Source organism: Typha latifolia, chromosome 6 (assembly GCF_019914945.1).
Source record: "Typha latifolia isolate L0001 chromosome 6, TyphaL0001v2, whole genome shotgun sequence".
Taxonomy (NCBI): Eukaryota; Viridiplantae; Streptophyta; class Magnoliopsida; order Poales; family Typhaceae; genus Typha; species Typha latifolia.
In genome coordinates this window covers 2,354,729-2,369,160 of record NC_133091.1, presented here as the reverse complement: position 1 = coordinate 2,369,160, position 14,432 = coordinate 2,354,729, and the positions used below count along the sequence as shown (strand labels likewise).

At 37.4% G+C, this 14,432-nt stretch overlaps 3 protein-coding genes across 3 annotated transcripts; 2 read left to right on the top strand and 1 right to left on the bottom strand.

The window, feature by feature from the left end:
- The first annotated feature begins 175 nt into the window (after positions 1–175).
- LOC140791448 (magnesium-chelatase subunit ChlD, chloroplastic) lies at positions 176–8,254 on the top strand. The gene is made up of 15 exons (XM_073142025.1): positions 176–470; positions 933–1,111; positions 2,034–2,118; positions 2,207–2,523; positions 2,699–2,822; positions 3,479–3,571; positions 4,492–4,587; positions 5,226–5,363; positions 5,550–5,750; positions 5,958–6,113; positions 6,394–6,501; positions 6,672–6,806; positions 6,889–7,047; positions 7,806–7,926; positions 8,001–8,254. Exons 1-15 carry the CDS (start codon positions 210–212, stop codon positions 8,084–8,086), a joined length of 2,259 nt encoding a protein of 752 aa, XP_072998126.1. The 5' UTR covers positions 176–209; the 3' UTR covers positions 8,087–8,254.
- A 665-nt stretch (positions 8,255–8,919) lies between these two features.
- LOC140791214 (probable F-box protein At5g04010) lies at positions 8,920–9,918 on the top strand. The gene has a single exon (XM_073141635.1). It carries the CDS (start codon positions 8,956–8,958, stop codon positions 9,721–9,723), a length of 768 nt encoding a protein of 255 aa, XP_072997736.1. The 5' UTR covers positions 8,920–8,955; the 3' UTR covers positions 9,724–9,918.
- A 534-nt stretch (positions 9,919–10,452) lies between these two features.
- Positions 10,453–14,054, bottom strand: LOC140790223 (uncharacterized). Its single transcript, XM_073140199.1, has 2 exons — positions 13,804–14,054; positions 10,453–11,668 (listed from the first exon to the last, which is right to left on the bottom strand). Exons 1-2 carry the CDS (start codon positions 13,862–13,864, stop codon positions 10,818–10,820), a joined length of 912 nt encoding a protein of 303 aa, XP_072996300.1. The 5' UTR covers positions 13,865–14,054; the 3' UTR covers positions 10,453–10,817.
- Positions 14,055–14,432: the final 378 nt, after the last annotated feature.

The following is a 14,432-nucleotide window of genomic DNA, read 5'->3' as shown; positions in this document are numbered from 1 at the left end:
ATCTTATAAGGCTCCAAGTAATTAGAAAAAAGAAAAAAGAAAAATAAATAAAGCGGATCCAGTTAAATCTAAAGCGGGTTAATTCGGGTTCGGGTTTGGGTGTGCAAAAGTGGGGTCCAAACAACGAACCAAAGATAAGATAGGAGAAAATATAGCCCAATTCCATTCGCTTCTCGCTCTTTCTTCTCCACTTTCTAGTGAGAGCTCCCATGGCTTCCCCCTCTCTCACCTCCTTCCAATCCATCTTCGTCTCTCCTACCAGACCGTGCTATCTTTCTCCTCCTCCCTTGACGAAGAGTATCTGCCTCTGTGATAGAACGTCGCGACGACCTCTTCTTCCCCGCTCGATAGTCGCCCAGGCCACGACGACAGAGGTCAGCAATGGCGCCGTTTCCACAACTGGAGAGAGGTCTTTCGAAAAGCCGCAGTATGGGAGGCAGTATTTTCCCTTAGCTGCTGTTGTTGGGCAGGTCAGAAATGGCTCAAAGCTAGAATCCTTTTGTTTCTTTGGATATCTCGGATCATCTTCTTTAGTTGGGTTTGAACTTTTTAGGATGCTATTTGCGGGGTTGTGGCATTTTCGTGTTGCAAGTCTTTGTAATGTTCTTCTATTTGGTTAGAAGCAATACTGTTGTTTATAATTGGAGCTTGCTTTGTAGTCTTGTGTATAACGATTGTTTCAATACTGTAAAAGTTGGTGCCTGGAAACATTGTAAGAGAGATGATGAATGTGTCGCCGCCTTCTTATGTAAAGCTAGGTCTTCAGTGTAATATTCTCCAATTTAAGTCAGCAATTTTTGTGGAAAACGAAATTTATGTGACTTCTAGTTGCATATTATGTTGTTTTCTAGAGGCCTTTTTCTGCAGTGCTGTATCATGGTGATTTTATCCCTTGAATTTTAACCATCTGTGCATAATTCCACTTGGCCCAGGATGCCATCAAAACTGCTTTACTGCTTGGGGCTATTGATCGTGAAATTGGGGGAATTGCTATCTCAGGGAAGCGAGGGACAGCCAAGACAATAATGGCACGTGGATTGCACGCAATGCTTCCGCCCATTGAAGTAGTTGTAGGTTCAATTGCAAATGCAGATCCCAGTTGTCCAGAAGAGTAATGTCATCAAATACTTTATCTAACTTGCATCACATTTCAGCTAATTAATCTTTTTTAAGAACTTAAAAACAGAGTTAAACTGTGCAAGAGGCTTTCTGTTTTTGCTGTATTGAACAGGTCGAAATATATTTTACTTCTACTACTATGAATAGGTAAATTGAATTGTTACGTTTTCCCTTGAAAATTTGTATAGTGCTGTTTTCAAATCTATAAGTGCTTTTATCATGTAAAACGTGACATAACTTACATGGTAAGACATCTGTCAATTATAAATGGGTTAAAAGATCCGTTATGAAACTTGTTTTAACAATCTCTTTATTATATATGTATAATGGTAATCATGATTCACTTGATACCTTCAGAAGCTGAAATTTTCCTTCTCAGTATTGCTGTTACTTACTCAGCCCTATGCAGATTAAAAGACTTGATAATTGTAATAGAGTAAATAACATAAATGTTAGTTTTCTGTCTTAATCAAATAGCATCAAATCCTGTAGTTCCTAGGCTGTTCTGTTGGATATCCATAATTTGTTTGACAATAGGTCGCTGTTTCAAGCAAGTCTGGTATTACAATTAACAGAACATGAGATGCTATTATCACTTGACAGATTAAACATGATTCATTATAGTATCACCATTCGTGTTCTGAGAAGAAATCTTTAGAGTAGAATATTAACACCAAAGTTCAGAAAGACTAGTTGCTATAATTGTTCCTCTATTTCTAATAGTCATAAAATTTCATTCGGAACTGGAACCTGTATATCAGAATATTAAGATGGAAATCCCAAATGACTTCTTGTTACATCTCTCTCCAACCATGACTCCATGCCAGCAGTTTTGCTTGTTGCGGCCACATGTTATCATTTTACTTTTAATGCATGGCGCATTTTAGTTTGTCTAATTTGTTGTTTTCTTTTAGATGGGAAAATGGACTAGTTGATCGACTTCAATACGATAGTACTGGTAACATCAAGACTGAGATTGTTAGGACACCTTTTGTGCAGGTATCATTTATTAAAGTGGCATAAGACTAATGATACATTTGTGTCATCATTAGCATCTTAATGGTTCCAACTTTTATCTATATCACAGATTCCACTTGGTGTTACAGAAGATAGGCTTATCGGATCTGTTGATGTAGAGGAATCTGTTAAATCAGGAACAACAGTTTTTCAACCAGGACTACTTGCTGAAGCCCATAGAGGTGTCCTATATGTTGATGAGATAAACCTTTTAGATGAGGGCATAAGCAATCTGCTTTTAAATGTTCTTACTGAAGGAGTTAATACCGTGGAAAGAGAAGGAATTAGCTTTCGCCATCCATGCAAGCCACTTCTGATTGCTACCTACAATCCAGAGGAAGGATCCGTACGTGAACACTTACTTGATCGTGTTGCAATTAATTTGAGGTATAAAGATGATAAATGAAATTTTGTTTTCTGAACTTTTGACTGAAATTTTACTAGGTAAATTCTTGGTATCTTAAAGATTTAAAAGTTGTTATCAAATAAATCAATTTCGCCCTTGCACATATATAGTTCCATTTAAAATCATAAATTAAGTTAGTGGCCATTGATTCTGCAGTGCAGATCTTCCTATGAGTTTTGATGACCGGGTTGCAGCTGTTGGTATTGCAACGCAATTTCAGGAGTCTAGCAGGGATGTTTTCAAAATGGTGGAGGAAGAGACTGAGTTCGTAAAAACTCAGGTACAATTTCTATAGCTTGTTGTACTATTTACTAGAGGCTATCAAAAAGTAAAAACTTCTACTGTTACTGTCAAATAACATACTATCTGGTAAGTGCAATAATCCACGATGTATTTGTATGGCAAGGCAGTAAGGAGGAACGACAATAGGAAATGCATCTCAATAATGTAAATTTCCATGCAATATGCTGTGTAGGATGTTATATTTTCAAGCTTGTTGATAGCGACTAGCAGTTTCATTAATAATAGGCACCTATTATATGCAGTTTTGTGCCTTTTTTTCTGATTTTGTTGGTGCTAATTGCAAATGTTTGTAGAATTAAAATCATTCAAGTTAGTGCATTAGTGTGCATACTGCACTACTGCTATAAATGCTATGAGATCTTTCAGGAACACAGATCACAAGTTGAAATACTAAGTCAAACAAGATTCAAGTTTCGTGGCCAACAGCTGCTTTGATGATGTTTACCTCTCCAATGTAAATCATGGAATATGCTTATCCATGGCAAACCATTATAGTTCAACTGTTGTGTAATTTCTTTATCAGCATTTAATGGAATTAAAATGCCGCATTTTTTTTGGCGTTGTTTAGCAGGCTGAAAATTACCGGGGTTCTGAAGATCTAAATTATAATCTCTTTTGTCTCTTGTACTACAGATCATTTTAGCAAGGGAGTATCTGAAGGATGTATCCATATCTAGAGAGCAGCTTAAATACCTGGTTATGGAAGCACTACGAGGTGGTTGTCAGGTTCATAAAATTTAGCTCTTGACACTTTGTTAAATTTGCATCCTCCCAATATTATATGCTTGTCTTTAATTGTTACATCAAATTTTTAAATATTATTCTATACAGATTAGGTACTTGATGTCTTATTGCCAGTTCACTTATATGAGGTCACTTACTTTTTGTTAGTAAGTGGGTTATTTCGTAGTTGTTAATACTTGATAGTTCTTTGTAGAAGCTAACAGTTTGGAATATATGGACGCTTCACAGTTCATTGAGCTTGCTCATACATATGCAAGATAGTCATGGTTCTGAAAATCTCCAATGATGCCTCCAGATTAAAGAATTTATTTCAATAATAGTTGAATAAATCTTTCTCAAAGCAGTTGAAAAGTTTGGTGGCCATTGTAGCTGACTTGAACATAATTTGATTACGATAGTTAGCACAAGAAGAATAGTCTGACTACATATAAAGTTATAGTTGAAGCATCTCAGCATTAACTACATATGGCTAATGGTGTCATTGTGCTGCTCTCTTGCTTGTTTTGGGTATCAACTTGTGTCAGGCTGTTTCTAAGTGTTTTGCTTGTTTTATTTGCATTAGATCATAGGAGACTCATGATATATAGCTCATTGTAATGTGTACAAGTATAAGATTGTTTTCTGCTAATAAGTTGCTAAATGCAGGTCCTACTTTGCTTTTACTTGATTTTTATTCTTTGGCATTATATATACTAGTAGTAGACTACTAGTAATAAAGTTTAATCAATAATCAATAGTAACTTATTAATAAGTTAACATTCTTATGCCTTGACTTCCAAGATATTTACTATTCTTCATTTAAGTATTGTAGCACACAGTAAATAATGAAATATGTGAAACTATTCACAGTTGTACATGTTGCGATGCAGCTTACCGGTAGATAATGACTGACTCATCTACAGGGACACAGAGCTGAGCTATATGCTGCTCGAGTGGCAAAATGTGTAGCTGCTTTGGAAGGACGCGAAAAAGTTTATGTGGATGACCTTAAAAAGGCTGTTAAGTATCTCTAGTAACCCTGAGAATGCTTAAACTTCTAGGAAATACTTATTCAAGACATAACTATTTATTTTTGGATTCAGCTTTTGGCCTTTCGTAAGTTTGACTTCTCTTTGGCATCTATTACTAAAGTTATGTTGTTACGTGTATGATTTGGTTTGTCATCCATTTCCAGTAATATTCTGGCAGAGTATATGCATCTGTTATTCTGGACTATTGTTGATAGAACATGTTAGACATTTTCTTCTGATGTACCTTATATTGTGCATACCAGTATAAGACAAGATGTACAGATAAAGTGGCACTTGGACAAGATAAAGAAATAAAAGAAAGTTTGTATTAGGATGTTAGTGCATTATCAGTTTTGTTATTTGAATGATCAGCACAGTTCTGACTATCTCATAAATTTGATGCATTCCTCATTTATCACTTTCTTCTGCACCAGGGAAAAGCTTGACTCACCATAATGTGATGTAACTCATCAAATGCATTTTTAGAGCTTATTTGATTCTATAAGAAAGGATTCCATTTTGATTAATTTCTGATCTATATATATGAAGTCATCAGTTCATAATCTATACTTTCATGAAGTTTATCAGTGAATGTGCTTGAAATACTATGCCTTTTCTTGTTGCAGGTAGAGCTAGTTATTCTGCCTCGCTCGAGCTTCAATGAGAACCCACAAGAACAACAAAATCAGCCACCTCCGCCTCCACCACCTCCTCCACAGAGTCAGGACTCTGCCGAGGATCAAAATGAGGATGAAGATCAAGAGGTGTGTTTCAGTTTCTTTGCCATCTAGCCCATCCTTAATTCTGTATTAGTGTACTTTGATTTCTTTGATATAAGGTATCTGGTATCATGAATATCTGATTCTTGTTGTGTTTCTGTGCTTTTAAAAATAATAAATTGTTGGAGGTTTTCTTTAGAGATAGATTAAAATGTTTACATGAATGAATAGGAGGACAATGAGCAAGAGAATGAACAGCAAGAGCCGCAAATACCTGAAGAGTTTATCTTTGATGCTGAAGGTGGTCTAGTAGATGAGAAGCTCCTGTTCTTTGCACAGCAAGCACAAAGACGGCGGGGAAAAGCTGGCCGAGCTAAGAATGTTATATTCTCAGAAGATAGGGGGCGATATATTAAGCCTATGCTTCCCAAGGTTTTCCCATTTATTTAACTAGATCATTACTTTGTGCTATGGAACTTAAATGAATTTTGAGTTCAACTTCTTTGATCTATATGTTTGCTTTTCTCATTTGTACTAGTTGGTCATAATCACTTTCTAGATCATTACTTTGTGTTTTATATCTTTAATGGCATAATCACAAAATATTATTGTAAAGCAAAATTATAAATTCTAATGCAGGGCCCTGTAAAGAGGTTAGCTGTTGATGCCACACTCAGAGCAGCTGCACCATACCAAAAGCTGCGACGGGAGAAAGATATTTCTAAGACAAGAAAAGTTTTTGTGGAAAAAACAGATATGAGAGCAAAACGAATGGCTCGAAAAGCAGGTGCCCTGGTATGATTTTGTCTTTTCCCTCTGTTCTTGTTCCACTTATTACATTCATTCAAATAAGAAAAACAAAAGTCCAAGCTCTTGATTCTCTTTTATCATGGCCAGAACATATAAGATTGTAAGATATGGAAGCCTATTCACTTGGAGCAACTGGCCGTTGAATTTAATGAAGAGTCTTTTCAGAATAAACATCACTTGAAATCAATCAAGGGCATCTGGCTGTTGCATTACAGTCCTGTTGTTACTAGATGAGCATTGTTTATCTATTTGTATTCTTTGGCAGGTAATCTTTGTGGTAGATGCTAGTGGGAGCATGGCACTAAACCGTATGCAGAATGCAAAAGGTGCAGCATTACAATTACTAGCAGAGAGCTATACTAGTAGAGATCAGGTAAAAGTATTTGTCATTTTGGTATACACTGCTTGTTATAAGTCAATTAATGCAGGGCGTGAAATGAATATTTTTTTTTTAGTTTCTACTACTATATCACTGCTTTAAGCATGAATAATATCCAGCATTGCCCTCCTTTCCTAATTTATCTTTGACTTCATTATAATCAGGTCTCAATCATTCCTTTCCGTGGAGATTGTGCAGAAGTTCTACTGCCTCCATCAAGATCGATAGCAATGGCCCGAAAACGTCTTGAGAGATTACCATGTGGTGGCGGTTCTCCCTTAGCTCATGGTCTTAGTATGGTAATAAATTAGGCATCGGCTCTTATATTCTAGTACTTGATTCATGTTGCCATCTTGGATAACTCTGCCTTCCCTATGTAAGGCTGTTAGAGTTGGGTTAAATGCTGAAAAGAGTGGGGATGTTGGACGCATTATGATTGTTGCAATTACGGATGGAAGGGCCAACATATCACTAAAAAGATCTACTGATCCTGAAGCTGCTACTGCAGATGCACCTAAACCTTCTTCTCAAGAATTGAAGGTATTACTGCTATGAATATGGTAACAGAGGCCAAAACATCAAGAATGCCTTTTAACTTCTGTTCATGTCATCTGACTTGTTTATATTAATGACTGGACTTAGAAAGTTAGTATGCCTAGTGATCCTCCTAGACCATGACTATCCTAAACTTCAATAGGTATGGTAATCCCCCTAGATCTGATGTTATACAATAAAATTTGTATTTTTCTGGCATTTTGGAACTGTTCCAGGAGAGAGACAAAATATTAGACTAATGTTGCAACATATGGTTTGACAAGATAGCCACCTACATAGAAATTTACTACTATAGGTTGACCAATACCATACTCAAGAGTAATTCTTATCTATCTATTAATTACCTAGATTATTTACATGTTTTTCCTTATTTCATGCAGTCAAACCTCCAGGATGGTATCTAAACTATCCCACAGATGCAAAGCTTCATACTGGATCATCTTTTTTTTTTTGTTTCTAAAAGTTGCCTTATTTTACTTTCATCATGATCCTATCCATTATTTGTTGAGGAAGAAGACTTCTAATTAGTAATAATCATTTATTTTACTCTGAATCATTGGATGATTACTTACATTCAGTGCCTTTCCTATTGTCTTGTCAAACATGATAGTGTATATGATCATCAGCAAGCGTTGTTGGTGTTGTCTTTATTGCCTTTCTTCTTGATAGTGATGTTCTTTATAAGAACTTGTGTACTCCATAGTTGACTCTTCAAGAAACTCATATAGTTCCCTCTTTTGAAGGATGAGATCCTAGATGTAGCTGCAAAAATATACAAGGCAGGGATGTCACTTCTAGTCATTGACACTGAAAACAAGTTCGTATCAACCGGATTTGCTAAGGAGATTGCAAGGATTGCCCAAGGTATCAGCTCCACAACTCTTATTATATTTGTAAGTAATGGCTATCATAAAATCTAATCATCTATTATCTTACAGGCAAATACTATTACTTGCCAAATGCTTCTGATGCTGTTATCTCTGCAACAACAAGGGAAGCACTGTCAGTGTTGAAGAGTTCATGATTGTGACCATGTCAATTGATTTTTGTGCATCTGTACTCCTCTTTTACGATCTTTTCTCTCCTCTTCTTCTATTGGGATCTCTTTGCTTCAATTTTGGTGTATAATTATCTTAAATAAGGTGAGGTTACTACAAGAAATTATATATATATTTTTTTTTGCTTTGGGCTAGATCGGTCTTGTTAGAATTTTTTTGTCCAAATTAACAGTTCAAATTTCCTTGAGAAAAGTGGTCGAAGCCCAGCCGGAGAACGGTGTGAGAAGAACCTTCACTCCTCGAAGGGGAGAACCGGAGGTCAGAGCTGATCAAATTATTAAAATGCCCAATTATAACAAATATATTATATTACCAAAACGCCTAAATTTATAAGGTGTGAAATGCAATTAACCCTAAAATGTTCGATCTAAAAGTAGTAGTAGTAATAATAATAATAATAATAATAATAATAATAATAATAAAAAATGTTCGATCCCTTATCCATGCTCTTGCCACGCGTCAGGCGTAGAAGGTCAGCGAGGCGTCAAAGCTCGCCACGCTCTCTCCCCAAGCTTCGCTCACGCTTCCAGGCTTTTCCACGTGGCTCCCCCACAACTTCCACAAGTAATGCATCTACCCGAATTTGCACATATAACCCTATATTTTCACTATTTACAAATCTTACCCATCTTCAAAGCGGAGAACTTCCTTGCTATCGATCTGGATGTCAACTTTGATCCCTCAAATAATGTAGGGTGTGAGATGCAAAATTTCCAAGAGTGAAATGGGGGACATTTACGTATGAACGTAGAAAGTTTCAGTTTCGTTTGTTCAAAATATAAGAGGAGCAATTGAACAAAAGATAGAAGCCAAAAGGGAGAAGAAAAGAAGAGAGATGGCATCAAAGAGATCACCATCAAACCCAACTCTCCCATGGGAAGCAACCCTCCTCGTCGCTCATCACCTCGATCCCAAGACCCTCGCCGTCGCCTCCTGCGTCTCCAAACCATGGCATGCAGCCTTCTCCTCCGACGACATCTGGAAACCCATCTGCCTCTCTCACTTCCCTTCCTCCCTCCACTTCCCCACCACCACCACTTCCTCCTACCACTCCTTCTTCGCCCTCCTCCTCTCCTCCTCCGCCCACCCCATACGCAGCCCTCCCACTCCTCGCCTCGCCCTCCGAGACCTCCTCTTCGCCGTCGACGTCTTCCGCAACTCAGCTCCGGTTCTTTCCTTCGCAAAGAGCGGGGATCAACTCGCGCTTGCCCAAGACTCGATTTTTAGGTTCGACGTCGACGTGGGGAGCTCCAACGTGGAGGTCGGTGCGGCGGAGGAGTACAGAGTGGCGTGGACTGTGGTGATGAAAGGTTTCCAGGGAGCTTTTTCCATAATGCAACGTGTTGAAAAAGGCAGGCTGGTTGAGGGGAATGGGTTGTGGTTTTCGGAGGCTTTGCCGAACCCGGAGTGTTGCTCGGCGGCGGCGATGGGCGGAAGGCAGCTCGAAGCCGAGTTGGGGATGGAGTTTGGCGGCGGAGATGGGAGTAGGAGGAGGAGGAGGGTGGAGAAGGTGAGGTTGGGGTTGATGAGTATTTTGAGTTGGAGGTATCTTAGAGTGGAGGATGGATTGCTTTATCTGCAACATTTTCTTTTGCCGGGTTAACGAAGGAGGAAGTTTAAGGGATCAAATAATTAATTAATTTGTTTGTTTTTTTGGATTAGCGATTTAATCTTGGGTTGTTGTTCTTTCTCCTTTCTTTTTTATAAGGACAGAGAGAGAAAATGGGGATTAGACCCCAATTAATGAGACTTAATCTTTTATTATTAAATGGTACAACATGTTATTGGGGGTATATAATATCACATCCAACTTATTCAAAGAAATACATTTTCTCGGGATTATGGAAAAAAAAATGAAAAAGATGTGGGAAAAGAATGCCAATATTACTAAACCTGTTCTTAACTTCTAGCAAATCTAATAAACTTTTGAAACCAACAGTATCTCTATTGGAAAGGCTTCCTTTAAAAGAAAGAAAGAAGAATCCAAGAGTTATGGTAGCAGCAATGGCAAGATATGAAGGTAACTATCCTTCAACTAAGTTTGATATTAGTAAAATAATAAAATGGCTGAAAAGAGGCTCACCTTATCATAACGAATAATGAGTTATTTACCATTAGTTAATGCATTTTATGATTAGAACAAGCAACCAGAAAATGATGAACTATAAGTTACAACAACCAACCATGAGTCCATGAACCATTCAATAGAGACGGCTCAAATAGTTTCCAGTTTATATATTAGAATTCATCTTAGTGCAATAGACAAGAGAGAGAGAGAGAGAGAGAGAGAGAGAGAGAGAGAGAGAGAGAGAGAGAGAGAGAACTCTTCACCTTCCATCAAAGCCTCCCACAAGTATATAAAAGTATGATCTCACAGCAACATATCTTGATACATAAAATGCTCAAATGTCTCCTTAAACAAAATTGAATCTAAGGATGGTAGGTGTTATATTTGATATCCTAAGAAAGTCCTTTGTCTGGTTTCTATGACTGCTGTCTGGATGTCCAACATGTATTTTGTCTCATAGATGTGTCACTTGGTGCAGATCCATCATAAAACCAAGGATTAATAATTAAAACTATTTTTCCTGAGTGAATAGGGAATCATTGATCAACAAACTTTTTGAGCAACAAACCACAAGCCAAGATGGCATCTTGCTTAGCTGATGTTCTCCATGCTTTATTGGCCTTATACTGCTACATAGCCAGAGGCTGTTTAGCATAAGCTGTCTTGTTATATGGATAGTTTGTGCTAGTTCTTCCTCTGCAACTTCTCCAATTATTATTTGATTGATAACCATCCATCTGGTACTTTGGTTTTGCAACTCTTGAGCCTAAGCAACCTCTTCCATCTCTCTTCCTACCATTTCTTCTACTAGACTCATTATGTCTGTCCTCCCGATATCCATGTGAGCGGCAGCTGCTCCTACCATGAACCCAATGATTATTGCTTCCACCAGCCCAGGGATCATCCTCTGCAGGTCCTCCAACCCAACCATGACTACTGCAATTCCATGCATCAAAAGAGTCATCCTTTACCTCCCAACTTGAAGAATAGGGCTCAGCAGTATCTCCCCACCCAGTGATTTCAATTGGTTTTTCAATATATATATCCCAGTTTACTGGTTGATGCTGACTAGAAGTTCCAACCGCTTCTGCGTCATCCCATCCAGTAGCAGGAATTGGTTTATTTGTAAAAGCAAAAGAATCCCAGCCGCTAGGGCCAGCATTATTGTCATCAGCAGGCATAGGTGGTGGGCTTTCCAGATCCATCACCAACTCAGTATCAACTATTGCGTATGGGTTGACCTTATCAATATACATATCCGGGTCAGGTAAAGGAATATCGCAAGGTTGACCATGATACTCTGCCCAGAATCGGGTTTTGGCATTGTGAAAAGCATCTAATGCTGCTGAATCATCCCATTCGAGAACATTCTTGTACATGCACATAAATCGCTTGGTTTCGCAAAGCTTCTTCCATGGAATAGCACAAACATGACTGCAAAATTTTTTCTCCCAAAGAGGAACTGACAAATGAGCAGATCCTGAAAAACAACACAAAACAGCAACAGTTACTAATGCCAAATAATAGAGGAGGCACATTTTGGAACAATCATAACGACTAAAGTTCCACAAGTCCACCAAATCTGTGTGATGTTACTAATGGGTAATGGATCTTAAATTGTGCTTACTACTATGACAAAACATGAATGGTAGCAAAAGAGTTGCTCTGCACAATATAAGAATATGATTGGATGATACAAAGTAGATAGAAAGAACGACCAAATTATCCTAAGATTGACAAAACAATAATCAAGTAGTACAGTTCAAAGGTAATCGTGAGTTTTGGTGAGGAAAATTGGTAGAGCCTCTAAGCTGTTCAAGGAGACTAAGAGGGAGGCCTCCAGAAGATCCAGATAGACTAGCTTGATGAGCTATCATTTACACAAATTCAAGTATTCTGTATAGTGACTAGTAACTAAGTACTAAACTACTAATCACCAAGATATTCGCAAACAGTTTGATCATGCTAAACAGCATGGATCTGTATCTAACATTCTAGACAGCAATCTTACATTTTCAAGTATTCTATATACTGACTATTAACTAAGGATTGATGAGCTAAACATTCTAGACTGAAGATCCAAATAGACTAGCTTGATGAGCTATCATTTACACAAATTCAAGTATTCTGTATAGTGACTAGTAACTAAGTACTAAACTACTAATCTCCAAGATATTCGCAAACAGTTTGATCATGCTAAACAGCATGGATCTGTATCTAACATTCTAGACAGCAATCTTACATTTTCAAGTATTCTATATACTGACTATTAACTAAGGATTGATGAGCTAAACATTCTAGACTGAAGATCCAAATAGACTAGCTTGATGAGCTGTCATTTACATAAATTCAAGTACTCTGTATAGTGACTACTAACTAAGTACTAAACAACTAATCACTGAGCTACTCGCAAACAGTTTGATCATGCTAAACAACATGGATCTGTATCTAACATTCTAGGCTGCGATCTTAAATTTTCAATTAATAACAATAAGAAAGATGCATCTAACAGGTGTGGTCCACATAGGGTCGACACTCGAGATCAGATCTTTTGACCCATTTGCATACTTAAGTAATAAATATGTGCTCGAGGTCAATAATGAATTGAAAAGTTAGTGAAAGAAAGTTTCAAATAATGGCAAATATAAGAGTTATCACTATCAAGTAAAGGATTTTTTTGGAGCTAGTGGCAGCAGGTTCCAAGGAGCAATGATAACACCCAACATAGTGATTTGCAGTTATGAAGGTTGCACTCTATAATATCCTCGCTAATGCAGGTCGTTGGTTTCTACCAAGTCCTCACAAATGAAGGGTGCCAGAATGTTGCCCTAGGGTGGTTGTTATAAATTCAACAGAACCTCTTTTGCCAAATTCAACTCAATCAATACTCAACTGGTATGGAGCATATACAACAAGAAGATTTCTGCTTGACACAGGATCATAAGACACAAGAAGAAAGATGAACATATTCTAGAGTGAAAAAAGAAAATTCTTCCAACTAAGCAGCATTATAATCTTAATCCAAGTATTGCAAAGCATTACCTCAGTTGATATAGATATCTCCAACTAAATGTCAATTTTATGTCCGTCCAAAAAACTGAACATATTTACTTGGCACTTATAAGAAATTGAATGGGCTAACAAATTGAAAAATCATTTTAATTCAAAGAAGTTCCCTAGAATTCAAAAAAAAGAGCATCATAACGGATGACGTCCTGCAAATTGTGATTTGGATTCTTTTTAGCCTAATAATTATCAAAGAGCTAAATGAAACTCGAGCATTATCAAAGACGTACCAAATAGCTGCATGACCTATATCTTCTACATAAAAAGTTAATCAATTGTCGAAATCTCAGACATCTACATCGCAACTTCCTGTTCTCCAGTAGGAGATGTGCCAGATCCAACTAAATGATGTACTTCAAGCTCATAAATCTAACAGTAAATAGAACTAAACGCTCAAAACTTCACACCCCCATACACCAATCAACCTAAATAGAAGAATAGAAGAAACACAAAGATCAATCCGATAAGAAGGGGGAAATTCCCCGGATCAAAAACATCATAAGAACACCAAAGAGAATACAAATCCAACACAGAAAGGTCAAAACGTACCAGGAGGATGCGGCGGCCTCCAGGAGCTGGTCGGTCCCCTCCACTGCGTCCACTCCCCCATCTACCACAATAGCGGTTCTTCTCCTCCAAATTCGAAGGACCACGAAGAGAAAACGAATAGCCAAATTGACAAGAGGCGAAAAAGACCAACCAAGAAAAGAATCGGAGCAATGTGGGAGACAGAGATTGGCGAGAGAAGTATAGCCTTCGAAAGGGAGGCCGTTTTAAATGTCCAAAAATCAGCAAGCAATATGAAAGAAAGAAAGAAATAACGAAATCAAAAAGGAGAGAGAGTGACGTTTTATTGCAAGTCCTTTTTTTTTTTTTTTTTTATAACTTTCTACGTGGAGAGAAGCGAAGATGTCAAATCTTCGGAGTAGATTTTCTCTCGTGACTAGTGGTATGGTGCTTTTAGATCCTCTGCAGATAATAGCAGAGAAAAGAAAATTAAGAAAAAGAGAAATATTTGCTTTTATTTAAGAAATAATTTTATTTAAGGAGAGCTCTCCGGAAGTGAACTTATATATTTAATTAAAAGAATAGAGATAATATTTTTTTAATTATTTAAAAGATCTAAATTTTTGATAAACTTTCTTCTGACCAGAATTAAATTGATTGGATGAGTTTTT